The sequence below is a fragment of the Mandrillus leucophaeus genome, unplaced genomic scaffold (genome assembly GCF_000951045.1).
Source record: "Mandrillus leucophaeus isolate KB7577 unplaced genomic scaffold, Mleu.le_1.0 Scaffold1207, whole genome shotgun sequence".
Taxonomy (NCBI): domain Eukaryota; kingdom Metazoa; phylum Chordata; class Mammalia; order Primates; family Cercopithecidae; genus Mandrillus; species Mandrillus leucophaeus.
In genome coordinates this window covers 695,842-719,518 of record NW_012100399.1, presented here as the reverse complement: position 1 = coordinate 719,518, position 23,677 = coordinate 695,842, and the positions used below count along the sequence as shown (strand labels likewise).

Genomic DNA, 23,677 nt, shown 5'->3' with positions numbered 1-23,677 from the left:
AGTGACATCTGTGGTCAGGGATCAGGGGATATGTGCCAGTAGTGAGGCCCATGTGAACAGGAGGAGGGACTCAGCATTGGAGCAAAGCCCTGGGCATTCACGTATTGAGTGTTGGCAGACACAGGGGTGGATGTGTTGGCAGACACAGGGGTGGATGTGTAGCAAACATCTGTCTTTTTTTAGGGAGGATGTCAGACTTCTGAAAAGTCCACTTGAGATACTCATAAACATATCTGTTTGGTGATGCTCTTGTGAACAAGGTAGAAAACCAAGATCTGAGTCAATAGCATTTCTTCTGGTATTACATCGATAGTATTACATTTGCATAAAAATCATTTGGAAATTATCTTTCCCTCCTTCTCCCAATCTGCCTGCAAGTGCCCTCTCCCAAGAATCCTACCAGCTTTGAATTGTCCATCGATGAACTTCAAAAGGCTAGTAGTAAGCAACAATGGCCACTTGGGTCTCTCTTGATCTCTTCCTTTCTTCACTGGCAAGTATCTTTGATATGTGGCTTTCTGATTCTGTGAGCTAGAGGCTATTATTTGTGTCTACTCTTTCCTCATTTTTCACTTGTTCGAAGGACATCTGTGGCCATAGGAACTGTCAAGTTGAGGCTGGGAGCCATAGGGCTCACCCAGAAGATGAAATGGAAGGCATCTTAGTGTTGGAAGCCAAGTATTAGGTTGGTACACAAGTCATTGCGGTTTTTGCCAATGAGAAAACCACCAGTACCAGAACATCTTGCCAACAGCCCAGCAGCACCTTATCTTACTTTCTAACTTAAGAAAAAAAGGTAATTTATTTACACATTGTCATATTCCACAGAGTTTTTGAAGTGGCCTCCAATAATACACTGCACATGGAAACCGTCCGTAGTTGAGAGAATTGGAGCACAGTGATGATAGAGGGAAGCCAAGCACAGAGAAATACTCATCTCTTGCTACTGAGGATTATCAGTGGTGAGCCATCAATTTGACCCTCTGTCCATCCTAGTGCCTCAGACAAAGAGGGACGTGCTCCGTTCACAGTCTCTGAAAGCCAAGAATAAGCCAGTCGTTTAGGCGTGGAATTCGAGAGTCCTTTCTTTATTATTATTATTTTTTCTTTTCTCTTGTAAATGACCATAGAAGAGACTTTTAAAAAAAGAAGCCTCTGTACAGTGTTAGTTGGTGTGACCATTTTGAATAGCAATTTGGAATATCCAGTAAAACTAAAACTAGTCCTACCTTAAGATGCAGCAGTTCCACTTGCTTTAGAAAATTACCATCACAGCCTCACGGGGAGCAGATACAAGTTGTTCATTGCATCACCATTTTTAATAGGAGAGAGTCAGAAACATCTGAACGAGTAAGTTCAAGGCATAGTTATGTTGCAGGAGTGGAATAGAACGTGTGTTTTTGTGTGTGCAATAATTTTCAGTGAAAATAAGCCAGCTGCAGAAAGAAGTTAAGTTTAAGAAAACTCAGAAAAATGGTGAGTATGTATGTGTGGAGACCTATTAATTTTGGATGATAGTAATATGGATATTTATATATATCCTTTGCGTTTTTCTGATTAAAAGAGTAAAATACCCATTGTGATGTTGTGCAGGATGGTGACCAGTACATCCCACACTACCTAACTTACAGCAATGTGATTGCCTTCTGCTAAATGGTCTTATATGGATTAGCTCATCTAATCACCTCAACAACCCCTTTCAGGGAGATCCTTTAATTATTCCCATTTTGCAAATGAAAAATTGAGATCTAGAGAGACTAAAAGCTTAACCTAAAGCAACTTAGTAAGGCTGGCCTTGAACCTGGGCAGTTAGAGTCCACAGCTTTTAGTCTTTATTATACTGCTCTACAAAATTTTCTAGTATCATACAGTGGGTTGGTTATTTATTTATTGGCAGCAATCATCTCATTGTACGGGCATACTCCTAGAAGACAATGCAGGGAAAGCAGTTCTTAGAGATCAGAATAGGGTAGTTCCATTATCAGATGATATGGCTTGAGCTTGGTGCACACACTGTCTTGTCTTTTTGGATCATTTAATGGTGGCTCACAGCCCAGAAGCACCTTGTCAACCCTGGTCCTACACCAGAAATACCTGTGGAGGTTTAGGAATACCAAAGCCTGGCCCCACCAGAAATTTCAACATAATAGACCTAGGATAGGGTCTGTTTATTAGCATTTTTAAAAGTTTCTCACATAATTTTAGTATGCACTCCGAGTGTGATCCACTGAATGATACAGTCTAGACAGTACAGAGTTCAAAGTTATAATGTTTGGCAAGAACCTGGTGCATGGGTGTTTTGTGTTGAGGATCAAGGACAGGTCCATATGTGTTGATCTTGATGACCAGATTGCAGCTAATGTCCTGTGAAATCATGGCTCTTAATCAGGATAAGGCAATGCATCTTAGCAGGATAGATCTGTCTTACCAACTCGGTCTCTCTCTCTCTCTCTTTTTTTTTTTCTTTTTTTTCCTAGATGTAGTCTTGCTCTGTCACCCAGGCTGGAGTACAGTGGCGCCATCATGGCTCACTGCAACCTCCACCTCCTGGGTTCAAGCAGTTCTCCTGCCTCAGCCTCCCAAGTAGCTGGGATTACAGGAGCCTGCCACCACACCCAGCTAATTTTTATATTTTTAGTGGAGACGGGGTTTCTCCATGTTGGCCAGGCTGTCTTGAACTCCTGACCTCGTGATCCGCCCACCTTAGCCTCCCAAAGCGCTGGGATTACAGGCATGAGCCACTGCACCTGGCCATCTCTCTCTCTCTTTTTTTTTTTTTTTGAGACAAGATCCGACTCTGTCGCCCAGGCTGGAATGCAGTGCAGTGGCAAAATCTCGGCTCACTGCAACCTCTGCTTCCCAGACTCAAGTCATCTTCCCACTTCAGCCTCCCCAGTAGCTGGTACTACAGATGTGTACAAGCATGCCCAGCTAATTTTTGTATTAGGTTGGTACCAATGGCAAAATCCACACTTACTTTCACACCAACCTACTACTTTTTGTAAAGACGGGGGTTTCACCATGTTGCCCAGGCTGGTGTTGAACTCGTGAGCTCAAGTGATATACCTACCTTGGCCTCCCAAAGTACTGGGATTGCAGGCATGAGCCACCATGCCCGGCTGGCCAACTCTGTCTTTTAGTTTTCTGGAGAGCTGTTTGAGGAATTTTGCCATGATGACGAAGTGTGGCAGTGGAGACTGGAAGCACATGTATCTGGTACTTGCTATCCCTTGATTAAGGAGTAGCTAAGCAGTCGGACAAAATTTTTGTCAGAAAAGAACTCAGGGTCTACTCCAATCACTGACAGATTTACAGTAAGTCCTCATGTATCTTCATTGATAAGTTCTTGGAAACTGTGACTTCAAGTGAAACAATATATATGAAGCTAATTTTACCATAGGCTAATTGATAAAAACAATGGCATATTTCCTGTGGCATATTTCTGGTCACAAAAAACATCACCAAACTTCTAAATAACAAAGTTAAATAAAGCAACATTACTCGAGGACCTTCTGTATACCAGAGGCCTAACCATTCTATGCCGTGGATGTAATATTAGCCTGTGGCAGTGGTTCTTGGACTTGTGCATTCAGGTCACCTGGAGAACTTGTGAAAAACAGATCCCTGGGTCCCACTCTCAGTTCCTGATTTTGTAGGTCTGTGGTAGGGTCGGAGATTTTGCATTCCTAACAAGGTCCCAGGTGATACTGATGCTGCAAGTCTGAGGACCACTCTTTAAAAACCACAGGACTACGATGATGATAATAAAAGAGGGTTTTAGCTTCCTACCCTCTACCACATCACATGTACACAAATAGAAGGATTGGCTCGGAGTCAAATAAGATGGGTTGAAAGCTACAGGCTAAGTCAGTTATGTTCTCAAACTTTAATGTAAGCAAAAAACACCCAGGGTATGTGTTAAACATGGAGATTATCAGGCCCGTCCCTAGATAGACATTCTGGTTCAACTCATCTAAAATGGAGCAAAATCTGCATTGTAAGTAAGATCCAGAAGACTTTGAAAAAGGTGGATCTGGACACTTTGAGAAATTGTAGGTGATTGTACAGTTATGGGTATTTACAGTGGGTTGGCAAATTCGTATGCAGAAATGCTAATTAACAAACAAATTAATGTCAGGCTGCAGAGACCTCCATGTCCTTGGTGCTCTTCTTGTTAGTAAATCTCCAAGTATAATTTACTTGGGTGAGTATAGAATTCATATGCCTGTGCAATCTATGTATGCCATGACAAAGAAGTCAGCCAATGACCATTGGTCTCCAGAAATATCTTGACATGGGTAAAAATTAACATGAGATAATTTAGTAATGATTATAATGTTGGTAATAATAATAGAACAGTCAAATCCTGAATTTTAGTTAAAGGAAGTAGAGGAGTCCACTTCAGAAAGAAGGAAGCCCAACTTCTCAGAAATCCCTATGACCTAACAGTCCCAGTAAGAACACTGAGAGCTGGAAAGAGATGCAGGTTCCCCTAAAGCTAAGGCAAATCCAGCAGTATTAACAGTTGCAGTGTGGTTGAGGCCAGGAAGGTTGTCATTGCCTTCTTTTCTGCTCTGTCCAGACCACACCTGGAGCTTGTCTTTAAATCTGGGCATCATTGTGAGAGAAGCACAAATTGAAGGGTGATCAGAGTTGAACATCTGGGATCCCAAGGGTTCTTGATCCTTGTCCCATTAGAAATGGATGATGATGACAATGAGGCTGTTTAGTCAAGAGAAGAAAAGATTTGCTGGGTGGGATGTGGGGATGGTAGGTTATGGTTAAAAAAATGTTCTGTCTTGTTCTACGTAGTTACCAAGGGCAAATCTAGGAGCAGTGTGTGAAATTATAGTGAGTCATTATTTCAGCTCTAAATAATGACAAACTGTCTAGAATAGATTAAAAAAGAAAGAATGAAATGGAGTGCCTTGTTTCTGTCACAGAAAGTGGTCAAGCAGTGATGATCTCGCTGTGTTATAGAAGGAGTTCTTGCTTTGTTTAAGCCAGAGGTTGGGCTAGAATTCATTGTTAGGCTCCATAATTCTGTCTAATGACTGATGTTATAGCGCTTGTTGTTTTGTTTACTCAGTGATGACAAATAAATGTTTCCAGTGTAAACTGACAGCCAGATACCATTATCCAGCTTTTTGTCTCATGGAAGCTGCACACTTCAAATATGCATCCAGGTGCATTTCATTTGCTGGATTGGGCTCTGAGCAATCTGATCTCCCCTGAAGAAGTAGATTGTGAAGGCCATGGATGGAGCAGGGAATAGAAATGGATACTCTGTTTGAATGTGCCAGAGTAAGCATTTGAGTCTTTAGGCCTCTTGACTCCTGTCTTGCCAAAAGTCAGAATAAGATACCAAAATTAAAAAAAAAAAGGTTTGTGGAGGAATGTTTGACTTTAAGGAAGTGACTTGTGTGGACACTGAGCCTTAGTACTCATCTCCCAGAAACAGTCAGGTATTGGTGCCCTTGGATCAGACCAGCGGTTCAGATAGTTCGGACACATGGACAGCACTTTAGAGGTCCAGGATCACCAATTGGTATCTGAAGTTGTTGTGATTAGAACCTGCTTCCAGAAACTTCTGATGCTGAATCTCTGGTCTGTTGTGCTTAAAGCCAAGTAACCAAAGCCCTGCTTTTGACCATGTAACATTTTTGAAATCAGGATGTTTCAGAGGGTACCATTTGTAAAAAGATGCATATCTAAGATTTGAATAATTTTATTTTACTGAAGGCCAGAAATAGATATCTCACTTTAAAAATTCCTAGTATTAATTCAGGACATAATTTCTTTATATGTTTTACTGGGAAATTGCAAACTATTTGGAATTACATGCCATCTGGCCTTCGTGAAAGTCGTTTCCAACTATGGAAGCAAAATCTGTTTCTCAAGCAAAACATGGCCAAGTGTCTGAGTGCAGACCCCCAGGCCTAATGGATTAATAAGTAGCTGTGTTATATGCCCCTCTTTGCAATCTACCAGATAATATTGCTTTTTTGGAGAGCTAGTGGTGATGAATTCTGTGGCTTTTATCTTTCTGCATTTATGTCTTCTTCCAAAGTAAGCACACTGCTTTAATGATTTAACACTAGTCTGTTCACACTCGCGTTATGGATTTTGGGAGATGTTAATATGTTGAAGGACACATGTTTTAAGATTCTGTCATCTTTATTTGTTTGTAGTTGAAGGAGGGGTAGAGCTTCTTATCTTGTGCTGCACCTGCCACTTTCAGGAAGCCAGGAGAGAGGAGGCAATGAGCCTTTACATCTGTTGAGTGTCTATTCTATTCTAAAGCCAGACATTGTATCCTCGTTTTCTTATTTAATCCTTCTAATTTTCCTTCCTTCTCTCCTTCCCTCCCTCGCTTCCTTCCACCCTCCCTTCCTTTCACCCTTCCCTCCTTTCCCTCGCTCCCTCTCAGGCTGGAGTGCAGTGGTGCAATCTCAGTTCACTGCAACCTCTGCCTCCCAGATTCAAGCAGTTCTCCTGCCTCAGCCTCCTGAGTAGCTGAGACTACAGGCATGCACCACCATGCTCTGCTAATTTTGGTATTTTTAGTAGAGATGGGGTTTTACCATGTTGGCCAGGCTGGTCTTGAACTCCTGACCTCAAGTAATGCAGTCGCGTCCATCTCCTAAATTGCTGCGATTATAGGCGTGAGCCACTGCATGTGGCCAAATCCTTCTAATTTTCTGAGGTGGCTATTATTATTCCTCATTTTATACAGGAAAAAGTAGAGATCAGAGAGCTTAATACATTTGTCAAGGTGTACAGAGTTTGTAATAAGGAAAACCAATTCAAACCTAGGTCTGACTCCTTCCAGCGCACGTATATTGTATGTAATGTCACCTTTACGTCTTTTCCCAAATTGTGTCATCTTTTCTAAGTCAAACCTACTAACATGAGTCTTAAAATCAGCCTTTGTTGCCAAAATACTTGACAGTACATTGGTCATTTATTCTTCCCCATTCTGGGTAGAAATCAGAGTTCTCTTTTCCTAATGGAAGCCCCAGGACAGCTTATGTTTGCATGTCATATGTCCATTTGACTTTTCACCAAAACACTAGTGTTTCACACAGTCCTGACCCATCGGCTTCTCAAAGGTGGGTGTCAGTGGTGAGAGACGATGAAGCTCATCTCAGAGGCACAAACAGGGCATTTTTGAACTGACCCAAGTGCATCTGGTATTTGACACCTGTTGGATTTGGTGGCCTCTGTGATTTAGATGAAGGGGAGGGCCATAAGTTCTCTCCTCCTCAACCTCACCACCAGGTAGTTTGTTGAAACAAAAGCAGATCCCAGACTGAATTCTGTCACACATCAAATACTGACATTAGGCAGAATGTACCAAAGTAGCCATAAAACCTGTTCCTGTAAGCTGAGGAAGTCCTAACTCTCCATCCTTAAGGTATGTTGACAAGTACTTGCAGGAGAGATTTACTCAGGGACAGCAGTCTGCAAAAAGATCAGCTCCAGGGGACCAAGAAGCCTTCTTGGCAGGCTGTAAATGTTCTGTTTTTTTTTTTTTATCCAGCTGATGATGATTTGAGTATTTGCAAGCATAACATTCTGTATGTGCACTTAAGATTTGTGCCCTTTAGTATATCTGTTATTTCTCAATACAAAATAAAGTGGAAATAAATGTTTGCCCTTAAATTATTCACAGTCTGTGAGCAGGGAAATTATCATATATTGTTCAAACCCATAAACCCTTTGAATTAGAGGTTTTCCATGGAAGGGTCTCCCGGGGGGAGTGAAAGCTCTCAGGGGTCTTTCATATGCACCGTCCTGCCGAGGCCTCCTCTCTGGTGACCCCAGCCCATCCCTGTGGTATCCCCTGGAGTGGACACAGTAGTTGCCTCCATCCAAGTGACCATCTTGGCACCTGGGATACTTTAGTCTTGGGCTACTGCTGCCTTCTTTCTTTATTCTTCCCTGTTCTAGGTAGAGTCATGCATCGCTTATGATAGGAAACACTGTGAGAAATGTGACAGGCAATTTCATCTTTGTTGTGGGAACATCATAGAGTATAGCTAGCAAACCTGGATAGCAGAGCCTGCTGCACACTGGGCTATGTAGTACGGCTTACTGCTTCCAGGCTACAAACCTGTACAGCGTGATACTGTCCTGAATACTGCAGGCAGCAGTAATACAATCTAAGGACTTGTGTAATAAACATAGAGAAAGTACAGGGAATTATAATCTTATGGAACCACCAGCGTATATGTGGGCTGTCACTGACTGAAACCCTATGATGTGGTATGTGACTATATATCCTTCTCTTGGAATTTGACTTCTTTTACTTTTTAGGCCGCTTTTGGTGGCTTTAACCAAATTCCTGATGAGGCTAGGCAGGAAGGTTCTGGGGGATGAAATAGATGTATTTCCCTGGGCAACAATCCCAGACTCCACCCTGGGGCGGCGCATGGGAGGGGCTGCGGGTCCCCTCTCTTTCTTTCCCAGAAGGGGAAAGGAGACAGGGGTAAGGATCACCAGGGGGTCGTGCTGGCAGAGCCCTTAGCTCTAAGTGCCAACTTTGATAACTATTGGATTTGGCCTAGTAAGCCCTGGCTGTTGCCTCCCAGGTAAAATTTTGCAGGACAAAGAGATAAAGATGACTCGGTATCAGCTGCCTCTAGGACAGGGTTGTGGTGTTTCTGCTTTGGCCATTGTAGAATTCCTGTGACTTTCATTTATTGCTCACGTTTCTCTCCCTTTACATTGCACACACATCCCTCTCATCCCAGACTCTCGTTTAACAGAACCTCAGCCTTAAAGAAAAAACAAAAACAAAGCTTGTACACACACACACAAACCCTCTGCTACTATTCCTAATCTACTGTGGAATCTGTTGCCATAGCAGCAGGGAGCGGCTGCCCCCTCCCCTCCCCAAGCACAGACACACACTTCATCATGGGGCTCCCATCACATTTTTTATTTTTTTTCTCTTTCTCAAACAGCAACAGCCAACACTGCTTTTCCACAAACTATTAATATATCTTTATAGTACTCTCTTGGTACTTTTTAGACTGCATTTGCTTCTAACTTCAGGTACACCTAGTCATGCCCCCATAAGTAAGGCTAATTTTATGAAGAGGCTGGTGCTGGTTTGCTTTTAGTCTTACTTATTATTGGATCCAATACTAAATGAATAAAGAGATTTTGGGAGTTATCTAAAAGTAACATGGGAATTGAGCTCTATGGCTCTGGGCACCTTAATTTCATTTTCTGAGATTTTGTATTTCTTTCCTTGTTTTGATTTTAGCTTATTGCTTTAACATACTCTTTTTTATTTTTAAAGAACTAAGTGTTAATGAAGGCATAGGAAAGAGTATATGATAATTAGCCAAGTTTGATATCATAGTTAACTAGCAGGTTCCTAGACAAATATATGATACTCTTCTTTTTATAATTAGACCATGTGAACATTAATAACGGAATGGGTTGGATTTTTTTTTTTTTTTATGTTAACATGCTTAGGAAAGCTGTAGAATTTACTTGAACTTAGTGTGTTAAATAAAGTCCTGGTTTTCTGAAGCCAAAACCAAACATGTTAGTTACTCTTAACCCAAGGCTGTGGGAGAAGCCAGTGATTCTAGGCCCACATTTCTCCTCTTTGAGAACTAGAAACCCCTCCATCAGGGCAAGACTCCCAAAGAGCTGCAGGTGGCAGTCCAGCTGAGTGCTTGTAGAGGGCGCCCCCACCCCGCCCCCCTTCTCAGTCTCCTTCCCCATCACAGACACTGTGCCATCTTGGAAATGGATACTGTGCTATAGGAGGGAATGAGATTTTGCCTCTTCAGAGCTTGATACCTCCCTCCTGTTTCTTTTTAGTCCAGCTCCCCAGGTCTCTTAGGTCTCAGAGATGGAGCAACAGCTGTTATCCTCAGACCTGGTCACCAGGGAGGGATGTGTTCATTTCCAGCAACGTAGTTAAGGGGCTGGGAAAAACTAATTAAGCCTCTTGGCAGCTATGTGATTGGGCAAGTTCCCTAACCTCTTAGAGACTCAGTTTTCTTCTCCATAAAATAGTGATGATACTCCACTTCCGTCAGGCTGTTGATTAAATGAGACAATGCTTGTGGGAATCCTTACTATAGTGCTGGGCAGTAATTTGTATATACTCAATGAATGATCATCCCTTTTCTTTAAATATGCTCATAGATGATATGGAAAATTCTACTTTACCCTCCACGGTTATTTGTCATACCATGTTGTAGTTTTTAAAGATTTTTCCAAAAACCTTTGGGAGAACAAATCCTCTACCCCACTCCCAAAAAACCAGGAAGAACTTTTAAAAAGTTGTAATAAAATATACATAAAATTCACATTTTTAACCATCTTCAAATGTACAATTTAGTGACATTTAGTACATTCACAGTGTTGTACACCCATCACTGCTAGCTGGTTCCAGAACTTTCTTCTTCTTCTTTTTTTTTTCTTTTGAGTCAAGAGTTCCTCTGTCACCCAGGCTGGAGTGGAGTGGCGTGATTTTCGCTCACTGCAGCCTCCACCCACCCAGGTTCAAGCGATTCTCCTACCTCAGCCTCCTGAGTAGCTGGGATTATAGGCACCCACTACCATGCCCGGCTAATTTTTGTGTTTTTAATAGAGACAGAGTTTCGCCATGTTGGCCAGGCTGATTTCGAAATCCTGACCTCAGGTAATCCGCCCACCTCAGCCTCCCAAAGCGTTGGGATTACAGGCATGAGCCCCTGAGCCTGGCCTAGTTCCAGAACATTCTTATCACACCAAAAAGAAACTCTGTAGCCCTTAAGCAATCGCCCTACTCTCCCCCTAGTAACCACTAATTCTGGCCTTCTGTCTCTATGGATTTGCCAACTTTGGATATTTCATATGGAAACATACAATGTTTGTTTTTTTTGTGTCTGGGTTATTTGACTTAGCCTAATGTTGTCAAGGTTCGTTGATGTTATAGCATGTATCAGTACTTCATTTCTTTTAATATCTGAATAATATTCCATTGTATGTATATACCAGATTTTGTTTATCCATTCATCAGTTGATGGACATTTGGGTTCTTTCCACCTTTGACTATCATGAATAACATTGCTATGAACATGGGTCTACAACTTTTTGAGCACCTGTTTTCACTTCTTTTGGATCTATACCTAGGATTGGAATTACTGGATCATATGATAATTCTGTGTTTAAATTTTTGAGAAATAGAACAGCTACCAAACTGTTTTCCACCATGGCTGTGCCATTTTACATTTCCACCAGCAATGTCTGAGGGTTCCAATTTCTCCGCACTCTTTCCAACACTAGTTATTTCCCATTAAAAAAATTATTATTATAGCTATCACAGTGGGTGTGAACTGGTGTCTTACTGTGTTTTAAGATTTTTTTATAGTACTGATTTTGTATGTGTCTGGACTCAAATTTCTGTATCGATGTTCTTAAGCCTGCCATATTGCAAAGCTACATGAAAAACCACCTATACAAAATTCCGAACAAGAGAATGGTGTAAAACTTCTTTTCCTTCTTGGCCCCTGCTATAGCTAAACATCATGACTCTGTAATCTGTAGTATGTTTAAGCCACTTGCAGACAATTTGTGGCAAATTAGAGATGATATCTGATGCCTCTGACCTTCTTTCTAATTTCTCTTTTTTAGGTTTTAGGGTTTCCTTTGGGTCACCCGAAATGTTTTTTAAACACTTTGGATAAGAGCTAAACCACCTGCCACTGGGGACTTCCATACTCTCGGCTCCCTTATCATCTGATGGCATTTTGACTGTCTTGAGGCCAAGTGACTTGCTGTCCATGATGAGTGATGAGAAGAACCTTGGTGTGTCCCAAAAGTTGGTGTCACCTTCAAGGAGCACAAGTAGCTGCTCTTCCAAGCAAGGAAGTCGACAGGTAAAGTTTAACTCATGCAAATTTTAATATGCAAATATAAGCCATCAAGTTTGCTGGTTAAAATGCACACATTTACTTGGGAAATCCTACTTCTCAGTTTAAGAGCATTTACTTTTGGTTATCTCTTGACCGTGTGAGGAGAGTAAATTCTGTATAATTTTAATAATGTGTGCCTACTAGGTGGGAAGAACTGCATTTGGTTCTTCATATAATTTTGTTTAATTCTTGCAACTGTCCTCCAGTGTAGATATTAACATCTCCATTTTCCCCATGAGGAAGCTGACTCAGACTGACCAGGTTACTTGCCCAAGGACACACAGCTAGTAAGGAGCAAAGAAAGAACCAAAGCTCAGTCTGTTTGGCTTCAGAGCCCACACTTTGCTTTATATCCTGCTAAGCAAAACAAAAAAACCATCCATCATTTTTCAAGTAATTAAAATATCCACCCCAACTTTCTTCCCTTCATCACACCTTTTGTGGCAGCTTGTAACCACAGATTGCCCTGCCAGTAGCTTCGAGTCTCACTTGCTTTAATATCTGTAATGGATGAGGGAACCTAATCTACAGAAAAATTGTCCAAAGGAATTAAGTAGGAGGAAGAAAGAATTGAAACAAAGGACTGAATAATTAACTCCTAAATAACTGTCGGGTAATTATATATTGTTTCTTGGTTTCCTTTCTAATGAATCTTTGTTGGCAGAATTTGCTGGTTTTAGATCAGTGGCAGTAAATGCACATTAATCATTATAATTCTTCCCCCAGCAGTTAGGTGGTGAGAGAATGAGCTGTCAGAAAGCTGAATTTATGACCGAAGTGGTCTGTGAGCCTTTTCAGCACCTGCTGGCTCTGTTGGCATTTCCTTTTCCTCATGGGAAGTGCTGGCCTGAGAAATCACCCAGAGTCTTTGGTTCCAGAATTGGAAGCAGCAATTAAATAACTCCCACCTCAGTCACATCTACACATTTGGGGTCTCTCAGACTGAGCATTGCCTGGGATAAGGAGCTTTGCCACCCATGAATCTGTGATGCCAGGAAAATTAGATTTTGCCACAGGTCTGACATTTGGGAAGCCTTCCAGGATCTCCCCTGAGGGGTTAAGAAGGAGAATTTTGTCAGCACTGTCATCGGTTCCTTCTGGGACTAAAAAAAAAAAAAAGAAAAGACTAAAATTAGTCATTGGCTAATGCATCTTGGCTCCCTGGAGTTCTGTTTCATGAGGTTCACTGTGCTTGTCCTCTTTGTCAGCTTTCCACAGGAGTATTTTTCTCCCTAAGCCAAAACTCTGGTTGGGGTTAAAACAGCATGTGGTATATCCCCTACCTGTGCCATCTTCCTTACACCCAGGGATTGTTATGTCCTTCTTTGATAAAGGGGGAGAACATGATTCCTTTAAGTAGCAGGTGGTGATTACACCATAGGAATTGGAACAGTACAATGAAATTCTCAGATCAAATACTGCGGAAACTTTTTTCAGTGTGTTATTTGGAATTGACTGGGTTTTCACAAAGCTTTTTTGGAAGTTACATCATAAAGGGTAAGAGGAATGTGCTTCATGCCTCAACTTTTTTCTGACTTGGAATGCTTGGTCAATCAGTCAGTCATTCATCAAATGGTCATCTTTTATATTTAGGGTCTCCTGCTTTAATATGCATATAATGTGGCTTTATAAATGGAGACACTTCTCTTTCCTCTGTGGCAGAGAAGGTGGAGAATTTAATAAGTTTATTTCAACTTCAGCCTGTGGTTATAAAGCCCGTGTTTTATTTCCAGAGGTCATTTTCTTAGTCCATCTGCTTTCTCATCCTTCTGTCGAAGAAAGGTGTTCTGTCCCAGGATATGCTTAGTGTTTCCATCCATGTGGTCCACGTTGGCCCCCCATACCCACTCTGCCTTCGCAAACTGGCCCAAGATTGTGCTTCAGTCTTTAAAGGTGCTACAGAGGTGCAGGAACCTTTGAAGCTCTCCTCCCTTAGGGCACACAGCCATCTCCGATGGTCTGTCGGTTGCTAAATATAAGGATGACACTGTGTTTCCAGTCACGTCACTGAAGAGTACCAGTTAAACACTTAAAACTTCAAGATTTACATAGTAAGAAATTTAATTAGAGGAATAAGAAATATAACTAAAGATAATCTGTGCAAATACCTACTTGTATTTCAAACACTAGTTTAAAGTCATTTTCAAATTGCTCTCTTCGTTTCATCTTAAGGGGATACATCTGATGTTGATTTTATTGGTCATTTTTCTTAGTGCTAGTTTTTCTCATGTGCTTTGGAATTGCAGTTTAGAGCTTCATCTAGAGATTGCTTCCCATGTATTCTTTCTCTGCGCTCACCCTGATCCATCTAGGGATTTGCTATTGCCAACTTTCCACCTCTCAGGACCCCAGTGCAGAGTCAAGTCTAATATTTGCAGCAAGGGCCTGCTGTTCCATGATGATGATGGAATACCTGGGACCCAGCACCAAGCCCCAGACAGCATAGCCCAGTGCCTGGCTGTGAGGCTATGTCTCCCTCCTCACCTCTCCCTGGGCAAGCAGATTTTTAAAGCTCTCTTTCATTGTGGTGTGGGGGCTTCCCCCTCCACAGTTTCAGATTTCCAGCAGCGAGCCTGGCTCAAGTCCCAGCCTTTTCCTGATGACATTTTTCACCCCATTAGCCCACAGAAACAGGCTAATGGACACCTCTGTCTACAGTATACTTTACATTTCTGTTTGGTTCTGATCCATGGAGATACTTAATCTTTTTTTGCCACATTATTCTTTTTTTTCAGGTTTGTTGAGGTAATAAATGACAAATGAAAGTTGTATATATTTATGGTGTATAATGTGATGTTTTGATACATGTACGCATTCGGAAGTGATTACCCATTATCAAGCTAATTAACATACCCATCACCCCCCATAGTTATTTTTGTGTATATGTGTGGTAAGAACATTTAAGATCTACTCTTATAGCCAATTTCAAGTAAATAATGCAGTATTATTAACTATAGTTGCCATGGTGTTACATTAGATCCCCAGAACTTACCATTCTATCATCTGTTTCTATAAGTTTGACTTTTTTAGATTCCACATGTAAGTGAAATCATGCAGTATTTTTCTTTCTGTGCTTGGTTTATTTCACTTAGCATAATGTCCTCCGGGTTCATCCATGTGATTGCAAATGACAAGATTTCTTTCTTTTTTAAGGCTGAATAGTAGTCCACTGCATAAGTATATGTACCACATCTTCTTTGGAAATATTTAATCTTGTTTTTTATCGCACAGACAAAAAAGAGCCCTACGTGTTTATAACTTTGTATATTTTTGCCATATTTGGAGTGAGGGTGGCATTTTGTATGTTTTTGCCGTACTTGGAGAGTGGCGATAGGGAAGGGGCACTAAATGCATGAACTTAAAACACCATCTTAGCTGGAAGACATGGTTTTTTAAAGTCATTTTTACTTAAATTCTCATCCAGTATTGCCAGGTGACCTTGAGAGTCTCTGTACTCCAGCCACACTAGCTTTCTTTCTCTTTCTGGAGCTGAATTTTCTCTTGTCCTTGTTTCTTGAACTGAGCTTAAACTTGAACCTGGTCTTCCTATCTCAGACCTATTCATATAAAATCTCATGGAGCTATGTGTTTATGTATTGATACTCTCCTACCTATATATCTATGTTGAAAGAGCTTGCTTCCTTGAAGGAGAAAATGATTGAGACCTAGGTGTTTTCATTTTTACATCTGACCTAAGACAAAATGTACAACTTAGGGCCATAAAAACCCTAGGAGGAGGGTTCTGTCATCTTTTAACTTAAACGTTGGGGCTCCTGAGATTTTAAAAACAGTAAGCCTCACTTTGCCAGTACGAAAACAACCTGTCAATAAAATCTCTTCAAGATAATTTGAGGAGAAAGGTATGCATAGTGATTAGAACATTAACTCTCCAATCTTGGGTCTATCCATTAATTGGTTCTATGACCTTAAACTCTTCAAGCCTCAGTTTTTTCATCAATAAAATTGGAATAATAATAGTTCTTTTCTCATAGCATTGTGGTAAGGATGAAAAATAAGTACTTATTCCAGGGTCAGACTCAGAATAGGTGCTGAGTAAATGTAAACGTACGTTTTTATCATTATAGTTAACATTAATTTGACCTTCATTCTTATTTGTGAAAGTCCTAAATGCTCATAGTGAATAGTTCTAGCTTTTTTTCTCCCAGGAACTTTTACAGGATCATACATGTATCCACTCATACCTTTTTAGTGTTATACAAAAGCCCACTAAAATATACACTGTACATGTGAATATATACTTTTAAAATAAAAAGTGCCTTACTCCACGCATTAACAAAATGCTTTTGTGAAGAATACAATAGAATGTTTAATAATTGGGCTACATTTGACATCTTTAGGCATAACCTATACCTAAAACAAGTGAAAACAGCTGATGAATTCTTACCGCATTCTGCTAAGCCGTGCCCTTGCTTGGGTCGTAAGTGATTTTCCCCTCTCGCCCCCTATGCCAGCGTCTATCTCTTGGTAGTAGCTGCACAGAGCATTGTGTTAAGAAGGACTTTGCAGCTGAGTCTGCATTCAGGGGAAAGATTACCATATTTTTAGCTGTGACTTCTGGGCATAAGGCAGGGAGAGCACAGCATGGGCCCTGTGTTTGTCACCCCTTAGTGACAGAGAAGAGTTGAAATCAAGAGCTCTCTGTTGCAATCTTTATAATGTGTTATTGGATGAACTTCAGGTAACCGTAGGTTGTCTCAGTTCTCCATTCATAAAAAGGAGGAAAAACTCTCCTCCCGCCTTTTCCCCTGGAATGCAGTAAGAGAACATTGAGTGTTTTCAGTGGCTAAAAGACATTGAAAGTCTTTGGAGAAAAGTCCTCTGTAAATTCAAGAAACTGGTATAATTACAGATAAGCTGTCTTTACTTTGGCCAGTTCTGGAAGCAGAACTCACATGACCTTGTTTTAAGAACCCTGACACTCTGCAGAATTGGTTCTTTTTGAAGTAGATCACTTTTCAGATATCATGCCTTCACTATAGAGGAATCTCCTTTTCTTGTAGGAACTAAAGGCACCTTGCTTATTTGAAAAAAAAAAAGGTTGTTGGTCCCTCCTGACTTTCTTAATCATACCCTATTATTTGTAGAGTTCTGAGTGGATCTTCAATGTTCTTCCTCATCCCAGGTTTTGGCTCCACTATTCCTTTAGCTAGAATGATCATATGAAACCTTACTACCCTTTTGAATTATGTCATTTTCTTAGCAATAATTTTTATTTATTGCTTTAAGATTTTTAAATGATTTTTATAAAAACAACATTTGCTCATTGTAGATTATTTACAAAGTAAATGTGAATTGCTATGCTTTAATTAACTTATTTTTAAATGGCTACTGATAGATCACATAAAATGCCTGAAAATGACCGTGGTTTGTGGAGGTCATTGGTGTCATTGTCAGATGGTTTCCTTGCAGTCCTGGGGGTGAAAGGCTGATTAGTGTTGATTCATGAGAGACTAGGAACAGAGGAGTAGAACAGCCCAGTTCTACCAGGCCCCTCGACAGGATCTGAGAGAGGCCTTCACATGTGTTCTGGTTTGGAACCTTGAGCTTGGCTAATACCATGCTTAACACTGCCATTGTCTCTCCTCTTTCAGTTGCTTCATTGGTTAAAAAAGTGTATGGTTCTTTAAGTACTGGGTCCTGTGTATACATCCTTTTATTTCTCATAGCACCTAGGACAGGGCTTTGCACGTAGAAGATACAAATCGTCGGACTGAATTTATTGAAAACTAGCGACAAATATCCTTCTATTGGGGTAGGTGAGAATGTATGGCCAGGTATACATGGAGAACATGCGGGAGCAAAAAGCCCACAGATTCTTAAGCTCCCTACTCCAGTGACAGTTGTGAGGATCTATAATAAAATGAAGAAGGGCTTCCCCATTGATTTTATTCTGGCAAATGATAGCATCCATAAATGTTCTTCTATACCTGCGGTCTGTGAAGGAACTACTCTATTGAATGTCTGGAACAAAAGTAAAGATGCTGGCTCTAGAAACTGATGCATGTTCTCACCGGCTTTGCTTTTTGCCTGCTGGATAACCTTGCCATGTTTTTTAACACATTCTGGGTCTCAGCTTTTTAGCTGTGAAGTTTGGATAATTTTGCTTACTTTTGAGAACTAAATGAAACAGTAAATAAGAAGCATCTAGACTAGCACATGGGAAACATTCAGTAAATGTAGATTAAATTAATGAATGAATTTAATCATTCATTCATGCAGTTGCTCAGTAGAATTAGGTTAGGGTTAGAATCAATCATTCATTCATGCAGTTGCTCAGTAGAAAGATTACCATTCACAAAGTCTTGTAGATACATTAAGTGGGTTAAGGAATATCTAAGTGGGAGGGAGAATTGCTATTTTAAAATGTGTAAAATATGAGTAATTGCAATTTCCTCTTATCTTTTTCCCACTGCCCCCTTATATTTCCTTTCTAGAACTTTCAAAGTAACACATTCCAGAGACCAGATTAGCTTGATAAAGATGACTGAATATGCTTTGTCTTTATCAAAAGAGTCCTATAGCCTTGAATTTTATTTCTTCAACCAATATCTATTGAGAGCCTGTTACTAAAAGGCCCTGAGCAGGGATATATGAAGCTATGAAGGACAGGACAGCTGAACAGTTCATCATAAATAAGAAATCAACTCTGACTGGAAAGACTATGGGTTGTAAAGAGAGCACAGCCTCTAGTCATTTTTAAAGTGTATTGTTAGCATTTGGCATAGAAGTTAGCAGTAGAGAGTAAATCCTGTCAAAATAATTGACAAGTGCTTCACTCATGATTGCAGGGGTTTTCAAATGGAGAGATCTATTGCTAGGTAAGTTTCCATACAATTATGCAATTCACTCGTGTCACCCTGCTAATCTACAGTGACTTGAACTCTCCTAGGGTCACCCAATGAGAGCTCATTTATGCAGGGTATTAGATTATGCTGCACTCCAGGGAGCCCAGCCTGGCTGGGCTCAGGGCCAGAACTCATAAAACAGGTGAGTGGAATAGGGAAGAATTTGCCAAGGAGGGAAAAGAGAATTAACACTTTAATGTCCAGGTGTTATTTCAGCTGTCTGGGTATTGAAAATGCTTAGTCCCATTTCTTTCTCTTTTTTTGAGACGGAGTCTCACTCTGTTGCCTATGGTGGAATACAGTGCCGCAATCTCGGCTCACTGCAACCTCTGCCTCCTGGGTTCAAGCGGTTCTCCTGCCTCACCCTCCTGAGTAACTGGGACTACAGGTGTGCTCCTGTAGTGCCACCATGCCTTCAGGTGATCCGCCCTCTTTGGCCTCCCAAAGTGCTAGGATTACAAGTGTGAGCTACTGCGCCCGGCCCCATTTCTTTCTTTTAATTTCATAATGTCTTTAGAGATACTAAGATTTAGTATCTCTAAATTTATTTCAGTATTCAGTACAGGCTGAATAAACACCACAAGACAGTCCAGTCAAGGAGGAGGGACCTTGGAAGCATCGTGGTTGTCTCACATTGTTCTGTGATGATCATAGAAGAGGAGAGGCAGTGAACATGAACTCTGGAGCCAGATGGCCAGTGTTTGAATCTCCAGCTGTTTATAAGCTGGAGTTTGATCTCAGAGTTAATACCCTCTCTGTGCCTTGTTTTCTTATTAGGTGTAAATTGCTTAGTTTGAGGAGAGCATGTAGTAGGAAGTGCTATGTAAGTGTTTGACAAATAAACATAGCCTTTTGTGAGCAGTGGAGTCCTGGGAGCCCTTAGGCAGTATCACAGCTGCTTCCCTGCTTCTTTCCAGCTGGGAGGCGGGTGGCACAGTACAGGGGCAGGCAGCTTGGCTTGTGTCTAGGCTGCTCTCAGAGGAAGACTCAGCATGGGACACTCCAAGTGAAAACTCTCCAATAGCATCTTCACAGCTCATAATATCCTTTCATGCTACCCTTTGGAGTCTCAGCACAACTCAGTGAGGTCTGTAATGTTTCCCCCACTGTGGAAAGGAAATACGGCCCAGAGATATTAACTGATTTGTTTGGAGTCCCATGGCTAATAAATGGTAGGGGACCAGGCAACCAACTATTTGGAGAGCACTGGGTTTCTTTAGATGCTAGAAGGCTTCTTCAGAATTTTTTCAAGTTCCATGCCTTATGTACAAATGGTTGTTATTTAAACAAGCCTCCATCAGCGCACATCTTTATGAATGCAGGGCCAAGAGGAACGTGGGTGATTGAAGTAGCCTTAGGGTCGCCGTTTGCCTGGAGCTGGTTTTTTTTTTCTTTTTCTTTTTCTTTTTCTAGTGGACCCCACTGAGAAAAATAATTAACTGTATATTTCTTATAGTTTTCTAGATTCTCATTTTCTGGGCCTTTTACTTCTCCTCCTTACTGCTGACCTTTTAGCCACCCCTATGGTTATGACATACCTCAAAGGTAGGAAGGCTGAAGAAATAAGACTGAGTTCTCAATGTATTCCCACTCAGAGTGAGTCTTATAAGAAACAAACAAACATTTGATAATCAGAAGAGGTTAAAGTATCGACTCAAATGACATATTTGAGTTGTCAGGACTTCTTTGTTCCTCTCCACACCCACAGATGACAGACTGTCAGCTGCATTCCACACTCTGAAGATCACAAGAAACTGAACTCTTAAAACACTTCTGGAAAGTTGCTGAACTGTCTGTATTCTGCAATTCTGGAATAATCACAGCAAATATATTTGGGTGAGATTTAGAAATATTACTTTGATGAAAACTACATGGAATGCCTTAAGAAAATAAATATATTTATTCATGGTTGGGAGTGGGCACATTTAAGATGCAGGAAGGCAGAACCCTGGCCCACATGCTCCGGTTGAGAGCACGGCGTAGCAGCTGTACAAGGTAATGGAATGTTCTCAAGAAGCTGTTGATGCAAATGTAAACTAAACTGACCGATTCAACAGCTCTTTCCTGGGGAGGGGAAAGTCTACTTCAGTAATTTGATAGTATGAAAAAACTAAAGGTCCAGAAGTGACAGTGTAAGAAGTAGGACAGAGGCACAACAGAATACTTCCCTAGTGTCATCCGACATCACTCTAAAACCTACACCCTGGCCCTACCATCGAGTTCAGCTGTGTTTTCCACTGCATCTGTACACAAGCCCACATCACCATCTAAATCACCTCCTCTCTGTTCCTACTTCAGATGAATCACATTCCTGGCACATCTTGGCCCAGTGGTCCCTGGTGCCCTGTGTAGTGAGTTGAATCATCAAAAAACATGTTCACTTCCTACTTAATTAAACTAAAAAGTTACTGCACAGCAAAAGAAATAATAAACAGTGAACAGACAACCTGCAAAATGGGAGAAAATATTTGCAAACTATGCATCCAACAGGGAACTAATATCCAAAATATACAAGAAACTCAAACAGCTCAACCACAACAACAGAAAACAAATAATCTCATTAAAAAACAAGCAAAGGTCATGAGTAGACGTTTTTCAAAAGAAGACATACAAGTGGCCAACAGGTATATGAAAAAATGTTCAACATAATTAATCATCAGGGAAATGCAAATCAAAACCACAATGAGATACCATCTTGTATCAGTCAAATGACTATTAATACAAAGACAAAGAACAACATGGTGGTGAAGATGCAGAAGAAAGGGAATTCTTTCACATTGTCAATGGGAATGTAAATTAGTACAGCCTCATCGGAAAACAGTATGGAAATTTCTCAAAGAACTGAAAGAAGAACTACTATATGATCAACTGGGTATCTAACTAAAGGAAAAGAAATAAATATATCTAAAAGTTACCTGCATTCATATTTTTATTGCGGCAGTATTTACAATATCAGAGATATAAAATTAACCTGTTTCCATCAACGATTGAATGGATAAGGAAAATATGATATGTACACACAATGGAATACTGTTGAGCCATCAAAAAGAGTGAAATCATGTATTTTGCAGCAACACGGATGGAACTGGACCAGGTCATTATCTTAAGTGAAGTAAGCCAGGCACAGAAAGACAAATATGACATGTTCTCATAAGTGCATGCTAAAAAATGTGTTTGGGTGGACATAGAAAGTGGAATGATCTAGATAACGGAGACCCAGAGGGTGAGGGTGGGGGAGGGAGGAGGAGGACAAGAAATTAGGTAATGAATACAATGTACATGGTGATGGATACCCTAAAAACCGTGACCACTATGCAAACTGTGTATGTAAGAAAATTGAACATATACCCTATAGATATGTACATTGTTTTAAAAGAACAAGATGTGTCCACATCCTAATGCTGGAACCTATGAATGTTACCACATTTGGAAAAAGGATCTTTACAGATGTAATTTAAAGATTTGAGATGAGGAGGGCATCTCAGATTATCCAGGTGGGCCCTAAATTCACTGACAGATGTCCTTATAAGAAACACGTTGGGGAGAAGACAGACATAGAGGAAAAGGTGATGTGGTGGTGTAGGCAGAGATTGGAGTGATGCAGCTACAAGCCAAGGTATGCCACGGAATGCTGGCAACCCCCAGAAACTGGGAGAGGCAAGGAATGAATGAATCCCCCTGAGATCCTCCAGAGGGAGCGTGGACCTGCCAACACTTTGATCTTGGACCTCTGGCCACCAGAACTGCTAGAAAATAAATATCTGTTTATTTAAGCCATGAAAGTTTGTGACTGCTCATCAAGTTGGCCTCAAGAATCTCTGACACCCTGCTGCTTACTGTGTGTGAATTTTTCTGGGAGTCCCAGCTCAAGTAGATCTAGGCCTTGGAGATTATGCCTGTCTGAGCTCCTGCAGCAGGTTTGTGTGAATCTCCCATTTGACATTTACAAATTTTCAACATTGTGGTATCCCTTTTATTAACATTTGTAATGTAAGTTAGATTCTTGAGAGCCAGCACTTGATTTTACATCTTTGTATCTCTAGTTCCTGATAATGAGCTTTGGACCTTTGAGCAGGAACCACCCTATTAAAGAGAAGCTCCATTACAAACTGGACTATAACATACTAAGCACTAAAGTCATTCCTTCTTTGATTTGTAAAGTTCTCTGAGATCTTAGCATTGTCTCTAGGTTCTCGTTATGAGAACCAGTTGTTGTGTAGCACTGTGAAAATAATACACTTCTGATTAGGATCAAGATAAAGAACAGTTTATTGTGCTAAACTTCTGCCACCTACTCCTGTGATTCTAAGTCATGTGTGTGTTGATTAGTCAGACTGTATCTCTACTTTGATTGCAAATTTCAATTAGCTCTGAAAAAATAGTTTTGAGCACTCTGTGAGAGAGAACACTGTTCTCAGCTGGTGCTGTCCAGCAAAGCAGTGGGTCTCCTTGAAGAGTTGTGAATGCCCTGTAGTTGGCATACAAAAGTATTATATCTGAGTGTAGAGTCTGTGATTCTCTTCTGTGCTCAGACACCAAAGGGCAGGGCTCTGTGACATGTTACTGAAAGTTTTTTTTAATTAAAAGATAATAAAGGTAAAATATTAAAACAGTCCTGGGTGATATAAAAAGGAAGAATGTCTCGCCTCTGGCCCCAGTCCCATTCACACAGGAGCCTGCTTTGGAGTTTTTCTCACCTCCACACATGGTATGTGCTCATGAGTTGGAGTCAGAAGACCTGGGTCCTTGTCCTCAGAAGCCCCTCACTCATTTTTGTGGCCCCAGACAAATCACTCAGCGTAGATTCCTCATCTCTAAATGAAAGAGCTGGGTAAATGACTTCCTCATTCTTTGTCACACGCTGAGACTTAAGTATTCCATGAT

At 40.8% G+C, this 23,677-nt stretch overlaps 1 protein-coding gene across 1 annotated transcript in view; it reads left to right on the top strand.

Moving 5' to 3' along the window:
* OSBPL3 (oxysterol binding protein-like 3) overlaps positions 1–23,677 on the top strand; it is a 191,911-nt gene that overhangs the window by 75,911 nt on the left and 92,323 nt on the right. Inside the window, exon 2 of the mRNA XM_011970628.1 lies at positions 11,647–11,891. Within this exon, the coding sequence (XP_011826018.1) occupies positions 11,796–11,891 (96 nt within the window). The 5' untranslated portion in view covers positions 11,647–11,795. The remainder of the gene's footprint in view (positions 1–11,646; positions 11,892–23,677) is intronic.